The sequence below is a fragment of the Danio rerio genome, chromosome 1 (assembly GCF_052040795.2).
Source record: "Danio rerio strain M-AB ecotype USA chromosome 1, GRCz13ab, whole genome shotgun sequence".
In the NCBI taxonomy this organism is placed as follows: Eukaryota; Metazoa; Chordata; class Actinopteri; order Cypriniformes; family Danionidae; genus Danio; species Danio rerio.
The window spans coordinates 19,071,829-19,095,734 of NC_141021.1; the positions used below are offsets into that span (position 1 = coordinate 19,071,829).

The 23,906-nt window shown below is 35.6% G+C and overlaps 2 protein-coding genes across 3 annotated transcripts in view; one reads left to right on the forward strand and one right to left on the reverse strand.

Annotated features, from left to right (window-relative positions):
* Nucleotides 1-16,703, forward strand: part of casp3a (caspase 3, apoptosis-related cysteine peptidase a) — a 37,655-nt gene extending 20,952 nt beyond the window's left edge. The window contains exon 8 of one of the 2 annotated variants that reach the window (XM_087235055.1): nucleotides 15,666-16,703. The gene's annotated coding sequence lies outside the window, so the exon portion shown is untranslated. Of the gene's footprint in view, nucleotides 1-2,872; nucleotides 3,112-15,665 lie in introns of those variants that run through there. The other variant, XM_087235056.1, reaches the window with a different exon arrangement.
* The window catches only part of acsl1a (acyl-CoA synthetase long chain family member 1a), a gene marked incomplete at its 3' end in the record, with an annotated part of 53,839 nt that overhangs the window by 9,686 nt on the left and 20,247 nt on the right, over nucleotides 1-23,906 (reverse strand). The window contains 12 exon segments of the mRNA NM_001031837.1: nucleotides 1,427-1,561; nucleotides 1,657-1,791; nucleotides 3,241-3,318; nucleotides 5,092-5,165; nucleotides 5,412-5,463; nucleotides 6,373-6,405; nucleotides 6,506-6,681; nucleotides 7,645-7,744; nucleotides 7,863-7,964; nucleotides 8,414-8,478; nucleotides 8,586-8,700; nucleotides 18,535-18,756. Of these exon segments, the coding sequence (NP_001027007.1) occupies nucleotides 1,427-1,561; nucleotides 1,657-1,791; nucleotides 3,241-3,318; nucleotides 5,092-5,165; nucleotides 5,412-5,463; nucleotides 6,373-6,405; nucleotides 6,506-6,681; nucleotides 7,645-7,744; nucleotides 7,863-7,964; nucleotides 8,414-8,478; nucleotides 8,586-8,700; nucleotides 18,535-18,729 (1,260 nt within the window). The 5' untranslated portion in view covers nucleotides 18,730-18,756.

Below are 23,906 nucleotides of genomic sequence, written 5' to 3' on the forward strand. Positions count from 1 at the left end.
GGGGGAGTCACAGGAGTTTAAGAAAATCTGCTTGTCTCACTCACTTTGGTCCATTTCTCAGATTAGAATTGAAATCCTCAAAACTACAAGACCTGTTCAATCATCAGATCATTGTGACACTTGTGCGCATCAAAAAAGCAGTAGAGTAGAGTACACTTTTGTAATTGAAACATTAATTTGACTGTTTTATCTACACACAATGACCCAAGACCTTGTCATTCTGACGGCACTGACACGTCATTGACAAATATATTTATTTTTAAAAATTTTAATTTTGATCAGAGAAATGAACCAAAGTGAGTGAGAAAAAAAGTAAAACGATAATTTAAACAAAAATATAAAGGAATAGAACACCCAAAAATGTAAGTTCTGTCATCATTTACTCGTTTAAAACCTTGTGGTGTTTCATTTTTAGCTGAAAGCAACAGAATATATTTTTAAAAGTTCGGAAATCCTGTAACCATTGACTTCCTAAGTATCTATTTTTCCTAGTATGGAAGTGGGTAGGTGCAAGCAACCAGCATTCTTCAAAACATCATCTTTTGTGTTCAACATAAGAAACTCATAAAGGTATAGAACCACTTGATGAGTAATGAGTGAGTACATTTATTTTTTAAGTGAACTAACCCTTTAAAAAAAGAGAGAAGAGCTACTTTTTCCAACAGAATATTAAAGATGACTTTTAGCTTAAATAACAGACCTTAGAATTTCATAAAATGCAAGTTAATGGTTGCATACACTTTAAGACTAAAATAAAACCCCAACATTTAAAGGCAAACCAAAACTGACACCATTACAGATCAATTTCAAATCTGCCTTATCCATGAAAAAACAATTATAATCGTCCTGGGAAAGAAATGTTTTCTGCAAGGAATTCCAGTCAGGAGTTACGACCAGAGTACCACAAGACTCAGTACTTGGTACATTGCTTTTCACAGTCTACATGCAACCCCTAGGAGATTTCATTAAAAACATTAAACACTATTGTGCTCACTAGACATAGGCTGGTATAAGATTCAGACGGTATGATAACCTTGGGTAAAACAAGTATCACAGTATTATGATCACTGCTCTAAAATCTGTTCTTTTTAAATGTCTGGGTAAAACTAAACGCTTTTTGAACACAATATATTTTATTTTGAGAAACATTTATGATATTTTGGAGCATTAAACATGTGAGGCTAAATCATTCAAATGAATCACAGACTTCTGCTCTCTTCATTAGGTTCCAAAACTCAGATGTTTTCATAATTTAAGAAAAATGTACAAAAAAAATCTTACACATACCATACGAATGGTATAGCAGAAAATTTTGGCAGTTTTAAAAACTTTTCCAAACTGCAGTAAACCTTGAAAACATCCCATGTCTAATGTTCACGGTTTTCCTTGAATGTCCTCAAGGTGATCTTCAGTTTTGTCTGGTTACCTGCACTTTGCTGAAGATTAATTTATCCCACATGCTGTCCTTCCTCACAACTCCACTTTTTAGTTCCGCTTCTTTCCTGCTGGTGGCAAAATCCAACAGCCATCTTTTAAGAGGAGTGTTCGCCTGGCCAAAAATCTTAACGCAAACACATATAACACACACACAAACACAGGAATGTTTATCAAGCAGAAATGCAAACAGCTTATGTGTGATTAACTAAACCGACGTACCTTATCAAACATGCGGTTGAGTAGTCTTGGGACTACGGGAAATATAGTGGGCTTAAGATTCTTCAAATCATCCATAAGGAGACGGATGTCACCCTGAAAATACCCAATCTTGGCTCCGTGGCACAGAAGCACACCCTACACACATAACAAACTAAAATTATGCAATGAAATTCAGAATAGCATGTGAGAATGTTAAATATAAGCACACACACATGTATAATTTCATTATAAATTGTCCACACATAGCCAATATAAAATAGATGAATACATGTAAATTCATACATACAGTCACTTTAACCAAGACATGCTAACCAAAAATAAATATATAGCCTATAACCGGCCCTTATACAAGAAATATGTTGTCTTAATAAAGAAAATATGTCTCAGCAAAATCCATTTATAACAAGAAAATACCTTTTATAACCTTATTAAGCGAAAAAAAAAAAAACAATAGCCTATATAGTAGCCTAGCAGGTCAGCATTGCACCACCATAAATGAGTTGGCCTATCTGGTTTCGAAATATAAAAAAACAAGCCTTTATTCATTTTTGTTTTCTGGTTATTTTATTCTTTATTATTAAAAAAAAGAAAACTAAATCAATTTTAAATTTTGTTTTTTCACCATAAAAAAAAAAAACAAGCTGTTCGTTTTTTAATTTTAAAAGTACTCATTTTTTTGTTTTTCAATATCTATTTGTAAATTGTTGAGAAAGAAAAATCTGATAGATCACATTTTTATTAATTCAGAAAATTCATTACATATTACATTTCTTAAGTTTCCACAGTATACAAAAAATCTTTTAAATTTACCACTACACTGAACAAAAAAGAATCAAAATATTAGTAAAAAAAAGTATAGAGACATTATAAACATCAAATATAAACAAACAACTTTTCGATTTAATTGATTTGTTTACCAAAACTAAAATGCTCTGTACTCATGTGCCTTTCTTATTTGGGCACGGTTCAAAACGTTTGTTTGAGTGACTCTAATTGCATTCCAAATGGATTTAAAATAAAAGAATGTGTTCAGTTTATACACTACCTGACAAAAGTCTTGTCACCTATCCAAGTTTTAATGACACTAATGATAACTTGACTTTTAGTTGATCATTTGGTATCAGAAGTGGCTTATATGAAAGGCAAAGGCCTCTAGATTGCGTTTACTTTACCAAAATAAAATATCCATGAACACTTTGACCTTATTTGCTCTCAGGAACTTGTGGAGGCTGAAGTATGAGGAGCGCTATCCTGCTAAAGATGTTGCCTTCTTCTGTGGTTTGTAATGAAATGGGCAGCACAAATGCCTCGATACCTCAGACTGTTCATATTGCCACCTACTCTGCAGATCTCTCGCATGCCCTCATACTGAATGTAACCCCTTTTTGACACTTTTCCAAATGATCAACTAGATCAAGTAATTAGTTGCTCTTACAACTGGGATCGACGACAAGATATATATATATATATATATATATATATATATATATATATATATATATATATATATATATATAAACTTAATTGAATAATAACTGAATAATAAATAACAGTTTAATGACTGTGTGCATCCATAATACATACCTCGACCACTCTTTCAAACATGTGCGCTAGTGGTAGGTAAGAAATGTGAATATCTGTCTGGTTAAGCATGCAATGAACCTGTAAAACACACACACACACACACAAACACACGGGCAGTGTGAAATACAGCGTACCTCGACTACTCTTTCAAACATATGCGCTAGTGGTAAGAAGGAGATGAGAACATCTTGAGGACAAAGTTTCAGGGACTCCTGACCACACACACACACACACACACACACACACACACACACACACACACACACACACACACACACACACAAGCATATACACACATCCACACACAGGACATGAGAGAGAAAGAACAAGAGACAGACAATTATGAGGAAATGAAGCACAAGAGCCTAATATAACAAACAGAAAGAAAGAAGAATTGATCTGGTCAGTAAGTTACTTAACTTAAGATTGTAAAAAAAGAATCGTCTGCTTTTTCCATCAGAATTGGATTTCAGAACTACACTCATTGGCCACTTTATTAGGTACACCTGTCCAACTGCTCATTAACACAAATTTCTAATTAGCCAATCACATGGCAGCAGCTCAATGAATTTACACATGTAGACATGGTCAAGATGATCTGCTGCAATTCAGTTCAAACTGAGCATTAGAATGGGAAAGGTGATTTAAGTGACTTTGAACATAACATGGTGGTTGGTGTCTGAGTACCTTCGAAACAGAATGTTCCAAAAAAGAGAAAATATCCAGTGAGCATCAGTTCTGGTGGAAATGCAATGATGATGCCAGAGGTCAGAGGAGAATGGCCAGACTGGTTTGAGTTGATAGAAAGGCAACAGTAACTCAAATAATGGCTCGATACAACCAAGCTATGCAGAAGAGCATCTCTGAACGCACAACACATCCAACCTTGAGGCAGATGGGCTACAGCAGCAGAAAACCACACCAGGTGTAACTCCTGTCAGCTGAGAACAGGAAACTGAGGCTACAATTCGCACAGGCTCGGCAAAATTTGGACAAAGGACAATTGAAAAAACATTGCCTGGTCTGATGAGAATCGATTTCTTCTGCGACATTCGGACGATCGGGTCAGAATTTGGCATCAACAACATGAAAGCATGGACCCATCCTGCCTTGTATCAACAGTTCAGGCTGGTGGTAGTGGTGTAATGTAGTACCAATTGAGCATCGTGCCTATGCCGCAGCCTAACTGAGTATTGTTGCTGACCATGTCTTACCCTTTATGACCACAACAGGATAAAGTGCCATGTCATTATTCAGGAATCATCAGGTTTCTTAAACATGACAATGAGTTTACTTTACTCAAATGGCCTCCACAGTCACCAGGTCTCAATCCAATAGAGCACCTTTGGGATGAGGTGAAATGGGAGATTCGCATCTTGGATGAGCAGCCGACAAATCTGCAGCAACTATCATGATGCTATCATGTCAATATGGACCAAAACTTCTTAGCAATATTTCCAGTACCTTGTTAAATCTAGGCAGTTCTGAAGGCAAATGTGGGTCCAACCCAGTACAAGTTAGGTGTACCTAATAAAGTGGCCGGTGAATGTATATTTCCTAATTCTGAGAAACAAATTTAGAACTGTAAGGAGAAAAGACAGAATTACTATTTCATTGTAATTCCAACTTTTATTTCTCACAATTGTCCAGATAACTAGATTCTGTATCACCAATCATGAAGAAATGATGTTATACTTTTTAATTCAGTTTCAGAAAGAGCTTCCAATCCATACACATCTGACTTGTCATCTGAATCTCATTTGCTGTAATTCTTTGTATTTTTTTCGCCAAGAAAGATAAGGTTACAATAAATTATAAAGGACACAGAAGCGAAGAAATCTCTTGGCTTACCTCTGTAATTTTAATGAAAGCAGAACAATTGGAAACAACATTTCCATGTGTGAGCATCGCTCCCTTTGGATTTCCTGTCGGGATAAGACATCAGATACATTTATTCTCCAGATGGGAGTCCTAAAAGATGCCAAAACATGTCAGCAAACCAATGGCAAAATCTGACAGTAAGAGGAATGCACGAAGCGATGTGCTAAAAGTGCTTCTTCCTGAAGCCATGTTTGCACGTAGTTTTCTTTCATCAAAATGCATATCACTACAAAATTATTCTCAGAATAGATAAATCGATGCTACAACACATTAAATATATAATCTAATACCTGTAGTTCCACTCGTGAAGCAAATCAGTGCCAGGTCTTCAGGTTTAGGAGGCTGAAAAAAGCATCAATTAAATAACTGTGATGTTAAAAAAAAGAAATAATACAGTGACTAAATAAAACCATATGTTATTCAAATATAGGGCTCTAATTTAACTATTTAAGCAAATGGTCTGAAGCAGTGGTTCCTAAACTTTTTTCACCAAGTACCACCTCAAAAAAAAAAAGGTCTCTCCAAGTACCACTATAATGACCGGTATTGAAGTACAGTAGCATAGTAGGCCTAATAAAGCAGCTACGGCTCTGCACAGTTCAAAAACGTGGCAGATTAATTCTTATTATGAATTTTTATTATTGTCAGCCACTTTAAACATTATAAATAGTTTGAACATTAACACTGCACAGTGCTTACAGGTGAAAAAAATAAAACGTCAACATTTAAATTAAAATTAGCTTTTAAAAGTTAATTAAAATTTGCACAGTTTTTAAAAAGTAAAAAAAAAAACTGCTGTACTTAAATGCAAAGTATTAACTTGTATTTTAAATAAGAATATATACTTAAATAAGAAATTAGATCTGCCAACTGTGCGATAGAGTAGGTCTTTGTGTGTCAGAAAAGCAGTGATTAAACAATACCTGTCAACATTGGGATATAAAAATAAGGGATACGTCCCAAACAAAACTTACAAATATGGGGAGGAAACTAGCTTCAAATAATAAAATGCATAACAAACATTAGACAATTGAAAATAAAATAAACGATTAAGCCTGTTAAAAATCAGTTTACTGATCACATCAATGTTATCGTAAGCATCAAAGGGTGGCATAAAACATGGAAATGATAACTGCAACAGGTCGAAACTAGCCGAAAGCACTTGCCCTGCGCCTAGGGCCACATTGCACCAAGTATACAGAACACAATGTTGCATGTCTGTAAATCAATACAGTGCTCAGTTTAACTTACAATGGGTGTCTTGTGGTTTGCTTTGCCAATAGCCTGAAAAAAAAAGACTTTATTTAGTGCAGTGTAAATACACGTTTAATGGGATCACTATTTACAAAAGAAGGGTGTGTGTGTGTGTGTGTGGGAGAGAAACCTCCAGCTCCTTGAGGCTAATGATGTCGATGCCACAGTTTTGTGCTTGTGCTGTCAGCTCACTGTCAAAGCTCTCCATGATCACTATAGTCGTGACGCTGTGCTTCCGGCCAGACACACAGTCCAGGATCAGACGAGCTTTATCCGCGATGTCACAGATGATGGTAGTGATGGAAGCTACGACAAAAGCTCTGTTACTCCAAACACATTTCTCACAAGTTTGACTGTTTTTGTGCAGTCATGTCATACAAGCTTTAAGCCATTATTTAATTATTTAATGAGTTAGCTAATCCAAAAATGACAATTTAACTGTAATGTACTTAACCCTTAAGCCATCCACGGTGTGTATAACTTTTGTCTTTCAGATGAGCACAGTTAAAGTAGTTTTAAATTTCATCCTGGCTTTTCCATTTGCATTTTAAGTTTGCAAAAGTGCAAAAATGTGTTGTAAAATTAACCCATACACCACCAGGGGGATAACGGACATCTTAAGCTGATTGATGTGTCATTTTTTAATTATAAACTCAAATCACTGAATACCGGCAACTACCGAATGTGCACTTCTTGACTGACTTCTGGTGTAACACCGTTGTCACGAATAGCAGCAATCCAGCCTGTGCAGATTGCTGGTAAACACAGATCACATCTGACTTGAGAACTGCATTAATCCTTTGTGGCATATATTCAACAAGATACTGGAAATATTCCTCAGAGATCAGCAGTTTCCGAAATACTCAGACCAGCCTGTCTGGCACCAACAACCATGCCATGCCATGCCACCACTGGTATAATGAATGAGTTAGCTTTACTACAGATTTATGTGCTTTTAGAAGCAAAAAAGAGCCCACTACGCAACATCATTATACAGTACAGAAGAGCCAAAAATAAAATGAAAACTACTCAGATTGTGCTCATCTAAAAGAAGACAGTCATATGCTCCAAAGATAATAAATGATGGGGTCAGTTAAGCCACAGGTTTTAGTTACTTCTCCAGTGAAAAAAAAAAGTTACTCCAGAAACATACACACAAAACATTGCTCTGTAAATAACAATAAAAGAGGATATTTTTATCATTATATGTGTCATATCATATATGTTTTATGATTAAAAACACTACTGCACAGAATTGTAAAGAATCACCTTTGTCAATGACGTAGCTGATGGCCTCTGTACCCAGTGTGTCATACAGTGGCACTGCCACCAGTGAATATGTGTAACATGCCAACTCTGAAATCGTCCACTAGGATGACAAACAGAGGTAAAAAAAAAAAAAAAAAAAAAGAAAGTATTCACCACAAACAACATTTATTTTAAATGCCAAGCCTTTGTGCGTGTTTTTACTTGCTGGGTGTTAATACCTCCGGTCTGTTCTGTGCGAAGATGCCAATGTATTTGTCTCCTGATTGACTGTGACCTCTGTGGAGTAAAGCTGAACCTGCAAACTCTGCCCTGTCTGCAACCTACACATAAAAATACTAAACTAATTGCTGTCATTTATTTGTTGGTTCTTTTTGAACATTTTATTGACTTTAGGTCGCATTGCAACTACTATATGCCAACTAATTAGATTATAAGACTGTCTGCTCAATATCTGCTGATACCACACCATCAACAGACATTCAACCGATAATAACAAACCTTTCAAATATGTCAACTTACACTAACCCAAACCTTACAGCCTACTAATACTCTACTGAGAATTAGTTGGAACGTAGTTGCAATGTAACCAACAATCAACAAAATGTGTTAAAGGGAGCATCAAAATAAAGTAATAACAATTGATTAATATTTACAATGCACATACATATCTGATAATATCCAAATATTAAGGGAATAAAAAATATAGAGAGAAAAATAAAAAGCTAAATGCGTTCTGCAATTAGGTCAATAATTATTTCACAAATCTTACCTCCTTATACGACAGCCATTTATATGGCTGGCCTGCCTTTCGCGACCCCAAACAAGGACCATTGTCTGTGTGAGTAAAACAAAAATGTAGATCATGATTTTAACCATTTTAATAGCTTATTTTAAACTATTCCTTTGTTACAATGTCTGCTTTAAATGGCCGGATAACTCACTTGACACTCGTAGTCCTCGTAAGAAAAACTCATACAGTGTCAGAGCGTCTTTATAGTAGTACGTCATGTGTGTGTCATTGTCCATTAGGATAGAGCGACGTGCATATTCCTTACCCTGAAAAACACAACCAACAGTCTATGATAAACTTTAGCAAACAAGCAAATAACAGCTCCTCAAATCCAGGCCTGTTGATAATCTACAAGGCCATGAAGAGAAACTTCACCTGTACAATCTTTCAACACCATTTAGATTTGAAGACATAAATGATCAAATCATTTAATGCTTATAGCAGGAATAAACACACTCCAAGGTCATGTTTTTACCTATACTCATTTGAATACTTCATTCATTCATTTTCTTGTCGGCTTAATCCCTTTATTAATCTGGGGTCGCCACAGCGGAATGAACCGCCAACTTATCCAGCAAGTTTCTACGCAGCAGATGCCCTTCCAGCTGCAACCCATTTCTAGGAAACATTCACACACACTCATACACTACGGACAATTTAGCCTACCCAATTCACCTGTGCCACATGTCTTTGGACTGTGGGGGAAACCGGAGCACCCGGAGGAAACCCACATGAAGGCAGGGAGAACATGCAAACTCCACACAGAAACGCCAACTGAGCTGAGGTTAGAACCAGCAACCCAGCGACCTTCTTGCTGTGAGGCGACAGCACTACTTACTGCGCCACTGCCTCGCCCCATTTGAATACTTGTCATTGCAAAATTATAGAGAGCCAATCATATAGCAGCAACTATGTTCATGTTGACATAGTAAATGTGATCTGCTGTTCTGTATGAAGTTCAAAACAACAATCAGAATGAAGAAGAATGATTATTTAAAGGGAAAAATGCAAAATAAATGGTCTTTGTGTACTGCGTTCAATCCTTGACAGTTTCAAATTCTTCTGTCAAACACAAAAGAAGATATTTTGAAGAATGTTGGAAACCTGTAACTATTGACTCCCATAGAATTTGTTTTTCGTTCTATTGGATATCAATAGTTAAGGGTTTCCAACATCCAACATTCTTCAAAAATAAATAAATAAATAAATAATAATAATAATAATTATTATTATATATATATGTACATTATATATATATATATATATATATATATATATATATATATATGTGTGTGTGTGTGTGTGTGTGTGTGTGTGTGTGTGTGTGTGTGTGTGTGTGTGTGTGTGTGTGTGTGTGTGTGTGTGTGTGTGTGTGTGTGTGTGTGTGTGTGTGTGTTTGTGATCAACAAAACAAATTTTAAAAAAAACTAAAACTTGTTCGGAACAAGTTAAAGGTGAGTAATTGATGACAGAATTTTCCTTTTTGGGTGAACTATCCCTTTAAAAATAAAAATAAACAGCAGCTGATTGAGCTCAAATCATCTCTTTAGAACCAAAGTTTACAAAATAGCATCTCTGAAGTCAAAACATGTCATGGTTATGAAGCAGATTAGCTACGGCAGAAGAAGAAAACACTGGTGTCACTATACAGTCAGCTGAAAACAGTAAACTGAGGCACGGGATCACAAAAATGTACAACAGAAATTTGACAAAGGTCGCCTGGTCTGATGAGTCTAATTTTGCTGCAACATTTGTCTGGTAGGGCCACACTTTGGTGTAAACATCATGAAATGATCCCAGCGGGCACAGGACATCAACATGATGTCAGATTGACGTTGTACACCAACATCCTGGGGACGATGTTGCATTTAGTTTGGATTTAGTTTGGAAATGAAAATCATGTTGATGTCAGAACCCAACATCAGGTCGGTGTCAATGTCCAACATCCAACCAAAAAAATCAACCAAATATCAACATCTAATGATGTTACAGTTTGCCGTTGTGTGGTCAGTATCACAGCATTGAGTAGTATTGTATTGAGTATACATAGTATTGAGTATCACAGTATTACCTGTGACGTCTATCAGACGTTACATTTCAGTTGCCAAACTTAAATGTCAGTATTTGACGTCAATATAACGCTGGTTTAGGATGTTGGCTCCAAGTTAGATTTTAATCCCTTTCCAACACAACCTTAAGTCAACTAAATATCAACATCATTATTGGACGCCAAAATAGCATTAACACTGGCTAGACATTGAATTTTGGTAACCTGACATCACAACCTAAATCTAACCAAGTGAAGTTTCACAAACTAATTTCAACAGGAGCACATGACATGATTGATTGTGGCTGGTCTCCCATCCGTAATCATTAGTAAGCCAATTGGATTAAGCCAAACTCACTATAAATAGCCAGTCTAAAACTACACCCTTATCATTGTTTTTTGAAGAACCCCTGTCCACTTCATCTCACCCTTTTCCTCTTTTACCACAGCGAGCTCTAAAGAACTACCTGTTTTCATACTACCTTACATGCTCATCGACCAGGCAGGAGCCTTGGGCTCAATTATGTCCAAGCTCAAGGTTCTCTCCCAGGACAGCATGTCAAACCTGCTATTAATATCAAGCAATGTCTAAGTGTGAACTCTTGAAATATTAATGTCTAATGATGTTGTGTTCCTGCTGGGATGAATCCATCCTGCTGTATAAATGGTTCTGGATGCTGATGGTGTAGCGGAGATTTTCTTGCCACACGTTTAATTCATACTAACTGAACATTGCTGAAATGGATCAGCTTTTCTGAGTATTGCTGCTTTGAGGACTTAAGCCTCTCACACAGGGTGAAGGACAACAAAAACTGACCAATCTTATACCTGCAACAACCTAGACAGGAAGTCCGAAGATGACAGATGTCTTTTTTCACTAAAGGAGACTCACACAAATTCCAAAGGCAGATACTGATAAGATCAGGGCCTGGTGTGTGGACTTTGGGGGTTTTACGATGTGGTCACAAGATTGGTCAGTTTGAATGTCTCAGTGTTTAGGCTTTGGTCACATGGTCAAGAAAGAGACAAAATAGCTAGTAAATATTGGCTCTGCCTCTTTTCTGTCTCTGTGCTCTGCTGGTCTGCTTCTCTCCTGCTCTGAAGGCTATCTTCTCTGACTCTTTGAGGCCTACTCTCTTTGTCTCTCCCTCCCCCTGTCTCTCCTTGTACCTCTGGTAACTGTATTTTAATTTAAACCGGGTAAAATTTATATCATGTTTTATCATTTCATATTTTATTATTTTATACAGTTATTTTGATTCAGTAATTCAGTTGTAACCATAGAGAATTATTGTCATTTATCATTCATTCATTTTCTTGTCGGCTTAGTCCCTTTATTATTCCGGGGTCGCCACAGCGGAATAAACCGCCAACTTATCCAGCAAGTTTTTACACAGCGGATGCCCTTCCAGCCACAACCCATCTCTGGGAAACATCCACACACACACTAATACACTACGGACAATTTAGCCTACCCAATTCACCTGCACCTCATGTCTTTGGACTGTGGGGGAAACCGGAGCACCCGGAGAAAACTCATGCAAAGGCAGGGTGAACATGCAAACTCCACACAGAAACGCCAACTGAACCGATATTCGAACCAGCGACCCAGCAACCTTCTTGCTGTGAGGCGAACGTGCTACCCACTGCGCCACTCCGCCCTATTGTCATTTATTCATTTTATTTTCAAGTTTTTGTGAATTACTTTTGATTTAACATCAACACTTATTTGCTCCATACTGCAATAGAATACAATCACACAATAGCAATGCTCTCTCACATTCTAAACTATTAATACAGCCCTTATTTCCGTGTTTGGTATAAGATTGCAGAAGAATGGTTTGACTAGAAATGTACAGTTTTTTATAGTTCATCATCAGTACTGATAACTTTTTAGTGATTTGGCAGAACTACGGTTCGCACCGCTGTGGTTAAAACCCATTCTTACACTACAGACCATCTCCATCACTTTATGACAACAGTGAACTCATCTTATGATGGCTAATTCAAGCAGGAAATGTATCAAAACATTCTATGTGACTTCAGTGGTTCAACTGTAACCATATGAAGCTTCTAGAACACTTTTGTGCTACTGCTGCTGGAAAAAATGTAAATATGTATTTGTTTGCCTACATATTCTCTCTTGCCTTAGGTTAGTGTGCATTTTTACAACAGGCAGTAAAACATTGCCATCAGAGTCAGCAGCATAACATGGAATTGTATTGCCAAAACGATATGCTGGGCTCCACACAGTTCCTTCTTGTAGTGCCAACACAAATTGATTAAGTTAACTTAATCGTTTTTACAAATTTAGGAAGATTGAACATAAAAAAATTAAGTTGTCCCCAAAAAAGCTATAGAATTGTACCGTTTCAACTAATTTTAAATAAGTAATTTAAACAAGCAGCAAAAGTTACTTGCAATGTTTTGACAATGCTTTTGGTTGCCAACCTGATTAAACTGGATTAACAGTTGATCATGGAACAACATTCCAATCAGCCAATTAGATTTAAGAGATGTGTTTATCGTTTATGTTGGCTTACGGTTAGGTTAATGCACTTCTATGTGATTGTTATCCAACTATTAATCCCCTTATTTTGGGAATAATTTACAGTTATGGTTGGTTTAGGGGTAGGGAAAAGGTACGGGTTACATTTTCAAATAAAAATGATGTTCCAGGATCAACATAGATATAAATCCAGGATCGCATCATACTTGGCAAAATCATGATGTGCGTTTTTGGTTTCCATTTTGTGGACATCTAGAAACCATTTTTGTCTGTGGAGAATGAGCGAGCCCTGAGGTTTCTTCTAAAATACTTTGTGTTCCAAATATGATCAAAGGTCTGAAGGGATTGGAATGAAGGCGTTTAATTCTTAACAGAATTTTAATTCTTTTGGGTGAACTGATCCATTAAGGCAATTCTGAAAGCAATCCAGTACTAGCAAGGTGTGCTTAATAAATCAGCCAGTGAAAGTGAAAAGAGACTCTAGAAAAGAAATTCACAAATGAAAGGTCACTTTAACTTTACAGTACAATAGTGTTTAATTTAAAAGACCAGCCCACACGAAAGGGAAAAGGACTTCACGCTACAGGAATTAACAGATGGTCGTCGCGCATTGAATCTGAATGGCTTTATAACTGTTGCCAACACATTTCAGCTTGTTGCCATAGCAAACATACAAGAAATGGTGAGAATACAAGAACCTCTTTCTGCCAAAGACAGACAGAGATCAAGGACATGCTTCTATAATTAAACTCATCTTGGTGAAAGAGGCTGTCATTTTACAGTAACTAAAGTAAAGTTAGAGTCTGTGTACACATACAAGTATATACAGGTAGGGAAAGGAGGAATGTGATGGAAAGACCAGTCTGTTTTTGGACTGTAGATGGGCTCTTCAGTGTTTTTCAACACAGAGCCATTTAAAACATTTGGAGTCTCATTCATTCATTCATTTTCTTTTCGGCTTAGTCCCTTTATTACTCTGGGGTCATCACAGCAGAATGAACCGCTAACTTATCCAGCATGTATTTTATGCAGCGGATGGCCTTCCAGCTGCAACCCATCATTGGGAAACATCCAAACAGTCTCATTCACATACACTACGGAAATTTAGCTCACCCAATTTACCCATACGGCAAGTCTTTGGACTTGTGGGGGAAACTGGAGCACTGGGAGGAAACCCATGTGAACACGGAGAAAACATGCAAACTGATCCAGCCTAGGCTTGAACTAGTGACCTTCTTGCTGTGAGGCGACAGCGCTACCTACTGCGCCAATGTGCCGCTTGTTTGGAGTCTCTAGAGTTTTTAAAATTTTTAAGCCTTTTATACTTACCAATGCCTCACGATCATAATTATAATTTTGTGACATATTATTAGATTCCAGTCTGGAGACCCATTAGGCAAAGACACAAGGACATGTCTGTAGAATTACAGAGTTTGAATGTAGAAATACACACAAAAAAAAAGAAGGGAAAATGTTCAAAGTTTAAAAGATAACCGGAAAAGTATTGTTAAAACAGTACAGTAGATTTTTTGTAAAATAAATAAATAAATTAATTAATTAATTAATAAAAGTTTTACTGCAAATAAAATGTAAAAAATTACTGAGGTATTCTTAAAAAATTGTTAATTTACAGATAATACTGATTACTTAACAGAGTACTGAATATAATATAAAATAACAGAAAACTATTGTAAAAATAAAAACAGTTCCTGTAATAATTAGGATTTTCTTTATAGTGATATTAATAAAATTGTATTTTATTAATTGTATTTTAAATATATTGTATTGCTGTTATTGCAAAAATATATATTAAGCCATTGACCAATTACAATTCTACCCCTTAGCCCTTCCCTTACCCCTACACCTCGTTTTGCACATTCATGTTTTACCTTCATGTTTAAAAACAACACTAAAATAAAAAATGCTACATTTTTCTATCTATAATCCCTAATAATAACTCCTATATAGCAGTTCCACAACATACTTTCACATCTGAAACTCAAATCGCTTGTCAGAAAATCTAGTGGCTGGGAATGACTTTTTTACAGTGTCTGGTATGATACTAATGTTGTTTACGTGTGTTTAAAATGAATGTTTTAGATCAATATGGCCATGGTGTAAATGCACAGTTATGATCTTATTTCCACATTATATCATTATGTTAACATGATACTGTTGCCTTTAGTGATTCCCTGGAGATAAATTCCAAAAAAATAAAGCAACTGGAATAACTACAGCAGTCGCCATCGTCAACCTTTAATGAAGTAAGAGATCGTGATGACATATGATGACGTCTGCAGGTGTTGTAGTGCTGTCCCATTTATTAAGGGTACATTTTGAAGCCCTTCCCCTTCACACTCTGTTTCAAGGGTCAAGGGGAAGGGAAGGGGTAGGGGTACAAAAATAGAATTGGGATTGGGCCTTGTACTTAAGTGGCACATTTTTCTTCAAAAATCTAAATGTTAATTTGGTGCTCTCATTATCAATATTGAAGAATGTTTTTTTCCATGATAAATGTTTTTCTTTATTCTGTCTCAAAAAGGAAGCTCAAGAAAACTGCATTTATTTAAAATGAAAAGTCTTCATTATCGCTATTAAAATATTGAATGCATTGCTTCTGAATCAAATTTCTGAATGGCACTGTATATGCTTAAAAGTGTTCTTCTACACACAAGAAGACATGGTGACTACAGAAAACCAATTACACGTTTTGTGCACCAAGACTTCAAACATGCGGCATGTTGCAGGACACAGATGGGCAACAGAAAACAGTTAGGAGTTCATACATACAGAGTTCTGTGACATGCAGCTGGCGACCACTTTACATGTCGAGAGGAACCTAAAGAAAGCCACAGTCTTTATTGCTCAACCGCTTTCTAGAGGAAGTTTGAAAATATTAATAAAATCACAAAAAGACTGAAGTTGCATCAGACTCTTTCATCGGTTTACATTTACATCTTGTCATTTAGCAGGCACTTTTGTCCAAAGTGGCTTACAATTGAGAAGGCATGTAGCGATTTAACAACAAGAGCTAATTATACAAAGGAATTGTTAGTGTTTAGAGAATGAAGTGGGTTTTTGTAATGTGCTAAGTTGATCATTAAAGAGATGAGTTTTTAGATGTCGTGAATCAGCAGTCCATGTGGGATTGGGTAGATCATTCCACCAGCGAGGAACATTAAATGAAAAGGTTTTGGAAAGTGAAAGAAGTTTTAGATTGGGTTTGGTAAAAAAGGATTCCCAAAGTCTTTAAAATATAAAATTTTTTCAAAATATTTACTTATGTTGAGTAAGGTTCTTTAAGCAATACTAAGCAACTGTTGGAAACCAAACATTACTATTTTGGTATATTATGAGTTCTGTGAATCGCCACAGAACGTGACCACAGTGAGTATTTCTAATAGAGAACTTCATGATGCACCAATATGAAACTTTTGACCCATACCACTAACTAATTATTGATAACCCAATTATATATGGAAGTTATATGGAACCAATAAGTGAATTACCAACCTATGTTACACATGACGTCACACGGGTTCCCGGTTGCAAAAAGAGACCGGCTGCAATAGAAAACATGTCGTGCTGTGCAGTTGGATGCCAAATTCAAAAGTCCAAACATAGAAAACTTTTACTGTACACAACACTGATTTAATGCCAACCTTTCTTTGGCTAAAAGGGAGCTGAATGAAGTAAGGACCTAATTAAAAATACTCAACTCTGCAGTTCTCATTTCATATCAGGTAAGTTCATGCTATGCTGAATCATACACATTACTCATTTTTGATTGCAGCAATGATTTCAGCAAAAACAGTTACATATGGTTAATAAAACTGTGGACACTGAATGCTAAGAATAAAATGTGAAAGCGTAAGCTCCTATACCCAGCAATACAGGTGCAGTCTGTTGTCAGAATGGAGTTTTGTCTGTTGATGATTACCCAGGCCTTGTATAGCTCCGTCTTTTTTCCTTGTCTTTAGCTAGGCAGAACCTTTTTAGCACTACATAGTTTTGAATCTGGTAATCATGGAACATTATTTCTTGCACATCACCACACAGAAAAAAATGGTGGCATCCAAAGACTTGTAGTTCTTTAACTTCTGTCTTGTAAAATCACTTGGAGTTTCATGAAAGATGTATATTTTGGGCTGGATGCTTGGCCATTTTGTCTTATCCGATATCCATTGGGAAGGTGCTATCGCAGATGGACCTGTCCGACGAACGCTGCTCACTTTATTGTTAATTTTGCAGATTCTGTGCTTATCACTGGGTGACAATAAGCTGAAAGCATTATGTAAATAATATATATAATATGAAATCAATTTAACTTTTTTTAAGACAAAAACAAACTCTGTACCACATCGGATGTCATTCCCTCACAGTAAATGCTGGCGCTCTCAGTTTTTTTCTGCAATCTTGCTACGCGCAGATCCAGAATGTTTACAAACATGGTAATTCATCTTTGTATGCCAATCAAAACAAATCTTGGTATCATTTTGTCAGAGTCTGGTTAAGAAAAAAAAGAATAAAACAACGCATCAAAGAATGATTTCATTTTAAAATATTATGTTCAGAAAACAAGGAAACCACAAGCAAACATTGAGATTCCGTTATTCTAGATTTCCCAAAATAAAACATTAAAGTGCTCTCTTTTCACTGTAAAAAACCTTCATGGCCACCAATATCCACCGAAAATCCACAACATATTATATACTTAACAAGCTGACACAATTTAACATTAAACAAACAAGCATTTATCCTTTGATAATAAACAACATAGACACGATATATTGTATTGCCAAAGGAAAATTTGTTGATGGCTGTCTTAAACCTTTTTTTAAACAATCCAATTTTTGAAGTAAGAAATTTTTTGTATCTTTGTTCAAGCTGGTAAGTTACCTTCAAAAAACAACTGTATATCAGCTTTCATAATAGCATAATCGCAAAATCAAAAGTCTGAAAATGAAACAATTACCATATTATTGCAAGTATTAGTGTGGTATCTTCTAAATATAATCTGTGCTTTGAGATTCCGCATGGGGGAAAATAAATCTTTATTTTCAATAAAATAAAAAAGGCTTATTTAGACTTGATGGTTCAGGAAAGAACTTTGAACATCTATGGAACTTTTCAACTACACAAAAGGTCCAAGTGGTGCTCGCTGCAGAGCCATTTGAGGAGAGCTGAGCTCCAGCGAGGGGAAGCTTAAGCTTGAGCTCCACCTTTTTTGCACTTCTTCTACGAGTGATGTCACTGGGGGTAGGGTTAGGGGTGGGGTTGGTGTACGCATTAAAACAGCTTACAGGAGGAGGAGCGACAGCTCATGCTCCCCCTCGCTGGAGCTCAGCTCTCCTCAAATGGCTCTGCAGTTGAAACAAGTGATCAGATTTTTTAAATGTTTTTAAGCCAAAATAGAAGAACTTTCTCACTAACCTTTTTTTTATTTTTTACTTATTATTTCAAGTATAACCTGACATCGATACATTTCATCTCCCCATTGCTATTTAAAATGTTTTTTACAATAGAAAACATTTACTCACTTACCGGCACCTCCACGGACTGCATAGTGAGGTCACAGGGTGGTTTTAGAGCTTTAGGACGGGTGGCCAGCCAGTATGTGGTGATGGCAGCGAATGCACCCATGCCCATGAGGGTGTTGGTGGGTAAACTGCGCACATACTGCCTCAAATCATCCAGCTCAGGCATCCGCAGGTGCCGGATCAGATCCTGGGCCTGCATCGCTTTCACAACTCAGCTTAGCAACGTCTGTAATAGAAACACAAATACTGATAAAGGAAAAACAAAACAATCACTTACGTTAAAATGCATTTGGTTATTTATAAATGTATTCTGTCAAGAGAATTATACATTTGGTTAGGGCTCCACAATTTATCATTTCAGCGTCGATATCACAATGTGTGCATCCAAAATAGTCACATCGCAGTCTGAATTATAGCTGACCCGGAGCTACAGAATTGTATTTAATCACCGTATTTATATAGAATTTATATGATTAATGCAAAAAAAAAGCTTTGTTTCTGGTCTAAATGTCTTCATTTAAAAGGGAAAACAAGATTATTTTACTTAGTCCACTGGCAGATAATTTTGCTCATTTTAAGGAAAAACTATTATTTTGACTTATCTCTTCTGAAGTTAAAAAAATATATATTTTTACATGATTAAGAATTTTGAGATATTTGAACTAGAAATGAGACAAAGCAATGTAAATGTTTAAAATGTCATTTTTGCATGGTGATTATTCAATTTCTGTACCTGAATACTGTTAGACTCAAAAACTGTCAAATATTCAAACTGTCTTGTGAAACTGTATACATTTTGCAATTAGTGTTGTCGGTACAGAAATTTTAAAATATCCATTTCCACTAAAATGTGAGCGCTGATGAGCACATTCTTAACCCTATCACATATTCTTAACCCTTTCACGCAACAAGTGCAGGAGAAATACGAGCTGCTGGATTTACGTCATGTTTATTCATAATTTTCTTCCAAAATACATGAAAGTAAGCAACTGTTTATCTGGGAGAGAAATAGAGAAAATATTCTAGTCACATAAACAGTTATATCTTACGTGAATAAAGCACATCATCCAGTTATATTGAAAAATAATTATTATTGCTGTCTCCATAGATTTCCGTGTGTGTTTTACAAACCTTAAATGGTATGTTTTGCTTTTAGATGAGTGTATTTGAATGTCTAAAACCTAAAATAAATGTTTATTGCTTGAAAGTGGATTGTATGACAAGAGCTGCGCACCTCTTTCTGCGCCTCAGCGTGCGCCATGAGATTTGAATTTTAAAAGTTGATGACGTGCGCTCTGAATATTCTAATCACAGACCGGTGCGATTGTTGACGTGAAAGGGTTAAACAGCACTGATTTGCCTATGTGATTATGTGCTAAACACAAATGACTGTGAAATGAATGTTATGAATGTTTAAATGTAAAAGTACAGAATGATATCGAATTCCTGTATCGTGATAACCACTAATCTAAATAATAAATCCAGAAAAATAAAATATCGCTATTTCAGAATTGACAGTATTTATGAGGATCCTTTGGCATTATTTGATGATCATATATTTTGTTTTTGAGCCACATTAAGTGATTTCAAAATAATAATATTTTATATAAAAATGGAAGAATCAAAAAATGAAGTCAAATGTGTGTAAGACCCATATTACAATATGTTACATCCCAATTTAAAATTATAATTGATCACAAAGATGTAAAAACAGCCAGAACCTCCAAACACGATAAGCCATTTTATGTATTTGATGCTCATGACAGCTCTATATGAGCAGAAAACGGAGCTAAAATAAAAAATGCAATGAATATTTCAGCTGCATCAGCCCACGCCTCCAGCAGCGTTTCTCTCTACAATTTCTCTTCATGGAAGTGGACTAATTACAGTCAGGAGAAGGATTCCTCATTCAGACTTTTTATCAGCTTGACTGTGTAATGATCTCAAACTAAAGACGGAAACCATCACCAGCTGACGACTTCTTAGCTGATGATATCTAGCCAACTAAAGCTGATAAAATCTCTTAAGACCACTTCGTCTTGCAGAGAGTGAGAATGAGTGATAAGCCTGTGAACTGCACAGTGTGTTGTCAATAATACGGTGGGCCTTCAAAGAGGTCTGAGTGACATCGACCTGCTGCTTATCTGCTGAATTCTAACATATAGTAAAGGCATATGTTGTATACTTTAAAACTAATGTTTATTTTACTAAAAGAAAAGTGAGGAAACCTGTTGTAACTTAGATTTGTTCACTGACAACTTAATTTTTATGGATTCGCATATACAGTTGAAGTAAAATTATTAGCCCCCCTGAACTATTAGCCCCCCTGTTTATTCTTTTCCACAATTTCTGTTTAACAAAGAGCAGATTTTTTTTAACACATTTCTAAACATAAGTTTTAATAACTCATTTCTAATAACTGATTTATTTTATCTTTGCCATGATGACAGTAAATAATATTTTACTAGATATTTTTCAAGACACTTCTATACAGCTTAAAGTGACATTTAAAGACTTAACTGGGTTAATTAGATTAACTAGGCAGGTTAGGGTAAATAGGCTAGTTATGAATAACAGTGGTTTGTTTCGTATCAAAATATATATATATAGCTTAAAGGGGCTAATAATATTGACCTATATATATAAATTATTATTATTATTATTATTAAAAACTGCTTTTATTCTAGTATTGAATTATTAAAATGGTTCAATATACTCAATAAACAACTCATTATTAATGGTGTACTACAGTGATTCTCTCTACAAATATTTCTCTCCATGCACACAAGAGTGAAATCACAGGAAACCAGGTACATCTTGATTAATTAGCGTTGCCAAATCTTGCAGCAAACAGCAAAAAAATATTTATATTACATAGTACACAGCACATAGTAATCTTAAAAAGGTACCACCAAAAACCAAATTACTCACACAACTTCTCACCCTCAAGTAGTTTGAAACACCATCATGAGTTGTTGGAATGTTGGAAACCTGTGTAACCATTAACTTTTATAGTAGAAAAAACTAATACTACACTGTTAAAAAAAGGCTGGGTTCCACATCCTTCATGTTGTCCCTTAACTTAATCGTTTTTACAAATGACTGTTGATTGAACATAAAACAAATCAGTTATCCTAAAAACCCTTAAGAACTGTGTTGTTTCAACTTATTTTAAATAAGTAGTTGGAACAAGCAGCAAAAGTCATTTTTGAGTGTAAAAAAATCAACGGTTTGCAACATTTTCCAAAATAAATTATTTTGTGTTCAACAGAGGACAGAAACTCAAACAGGTGTGTGATAAGTGCAGGGTGAATAAATAAAGACAGGCTTTGGGTGAACTACCCCTAAGACCAAATGCATTATCTTAGAAATACGACAACACATCAAAATATTGTGATCTGCACCCAGCAAATAATTACTCCATGAACTGAGTTATTTAAGCTTAATATAAGCATCGATTTAAAATAATTTGAAATAAGTACTGAAGAATTGTTTCATTGGAAATTTGAAATTAACCATAAAATTCAAAATTTTTAAATGATTCTAAGAACTCAGTCTAAGAAATGGATAAATTATAATAATTATGTTATTAAGTTTTAGTACGTTCAATCTACTCTACTAAAGGACAGCATAAACAATTTCATATTTGCTCTAAAATTAAACACCAAAAGTATATTTATTTCACAAAACACACAAAAAAGCCAAAATGTCCAAATCAGCCATTATTATGGTTAAAATGAGGTCAAATTAGGTATTTCTCGAGGTCAAATCTAGTTACCGCTCTACTACAACCCTATTGTCCTTGAATTAACCTGAGCTAACCCAAGAGTCTATTACGCACACACATTTACAAAGCTATCTGAATGAGGACTTTCCATGAATATTATTTGTTTAAAATACAGTCTGAATTTAATTGAATTTTAATTTACAACTGAGAACACCAACTCACTCCTAGGAACAATACTAAACCCAACATACTAAACATTTACCAACCGAGTCAATTTAATTACATCACACATTCAAAACAGAAAGATTAAAAAACACTTACTGTACAGCTTCCTTGGTCAATGTGTGTGTGTAAATATAATAAACGCTGTGTTTTAAAGAGACGCTTTCTGTCGTAGTATTTAAACTGACCTAAGCAGCACTGGAGGAAACTCTTAGCTATGAATAGCAGAGTGACCCTCACACACAGCAAGACCACCACGTGCGTCTCTCTCTCCTTCCCTCACTCTCCCTCTATCAATCTTTCACTCAGAACAGTCACTATACTTCTCTTCTCATTATCTCCCTATATTTCTTCTCAAGTGAATCATGGATGTTTTTTTAGCTGCTGGCTCCAGTATCTATGTGTTTTAGCAGATGTAACTGCGCATGCTGAGAGAGAAGTGGGTCTTTTAAAAATGCAGCAAAAAGCACATGGTGATACTGGCATCCCACACACTAAAAAAAATACAAAGCGCACTGTTGCTCTTCTTATCTCTGAAACATAAGCACACAAATCCGATTCAAAGAAGTGCGGGCTGACACTGCTGCGTGTGAAATTTCTGCTGAACAGCACAGTGGCTGATAGTAGTGCAGCAGATCTGCTCTGTAATATGAGAATTAGACATGCCTGGCTCTGCTGCTCAAACACAATACAGTAATTCACAAAGATATATGGGGGAAAAAAAGGGAAAGTGTCTACATGCCGTGCCAGGAAACACTCACACTGTCACATTTCATATTTACAGTTTAAATATCAAGTTTATTATCTGCACTGCTGGCTAAGACAGTTGGATTTTATAATTAAAAATCCAAAAGCATATAAAATGTGCTTCAGGGGTAGTTAATGTGATTTGGATGAGGGATTAATAAAGATAAACAACAAAATCAAAAGTCCAAGTAAAGATTGTAAATGTTTTCACTTATGATATTTTATAGTTACTTAGTCTGAAATGCAATTATTTAATAAGTAACATTACTTCACAATACTACTACAGTCCCTATAAATCTCAACAAATAGTCAATAGAAATTAAACTCTTTAATTACTTTAATTTGACGTAGGAATGCAGTTTCTCTGCCCACCGAACTGATTGACAGCCCATGTCTCTATAACAACATGTATACACATGTCCACAGAACATTTCTTGTAAAGAAACTGGTATTAAAAATTATGTTACAACTCTCTGTGATCGGCTGCACCTCAATAATTAATTTTATGAGTTTGAAACATTTTTAAAACAGTGCATGTTAGTAATAAAGAGTAAAATCGCTTTGTAATTCTTAACCGTTATATTCACCATGGTGTAGTGTTGTCTCAATACTGGAATTCGATGCTAATCGGTACTGAAGTTTTAAAAGCGTCCATATCCCATGCATGAACATTTAAGGGC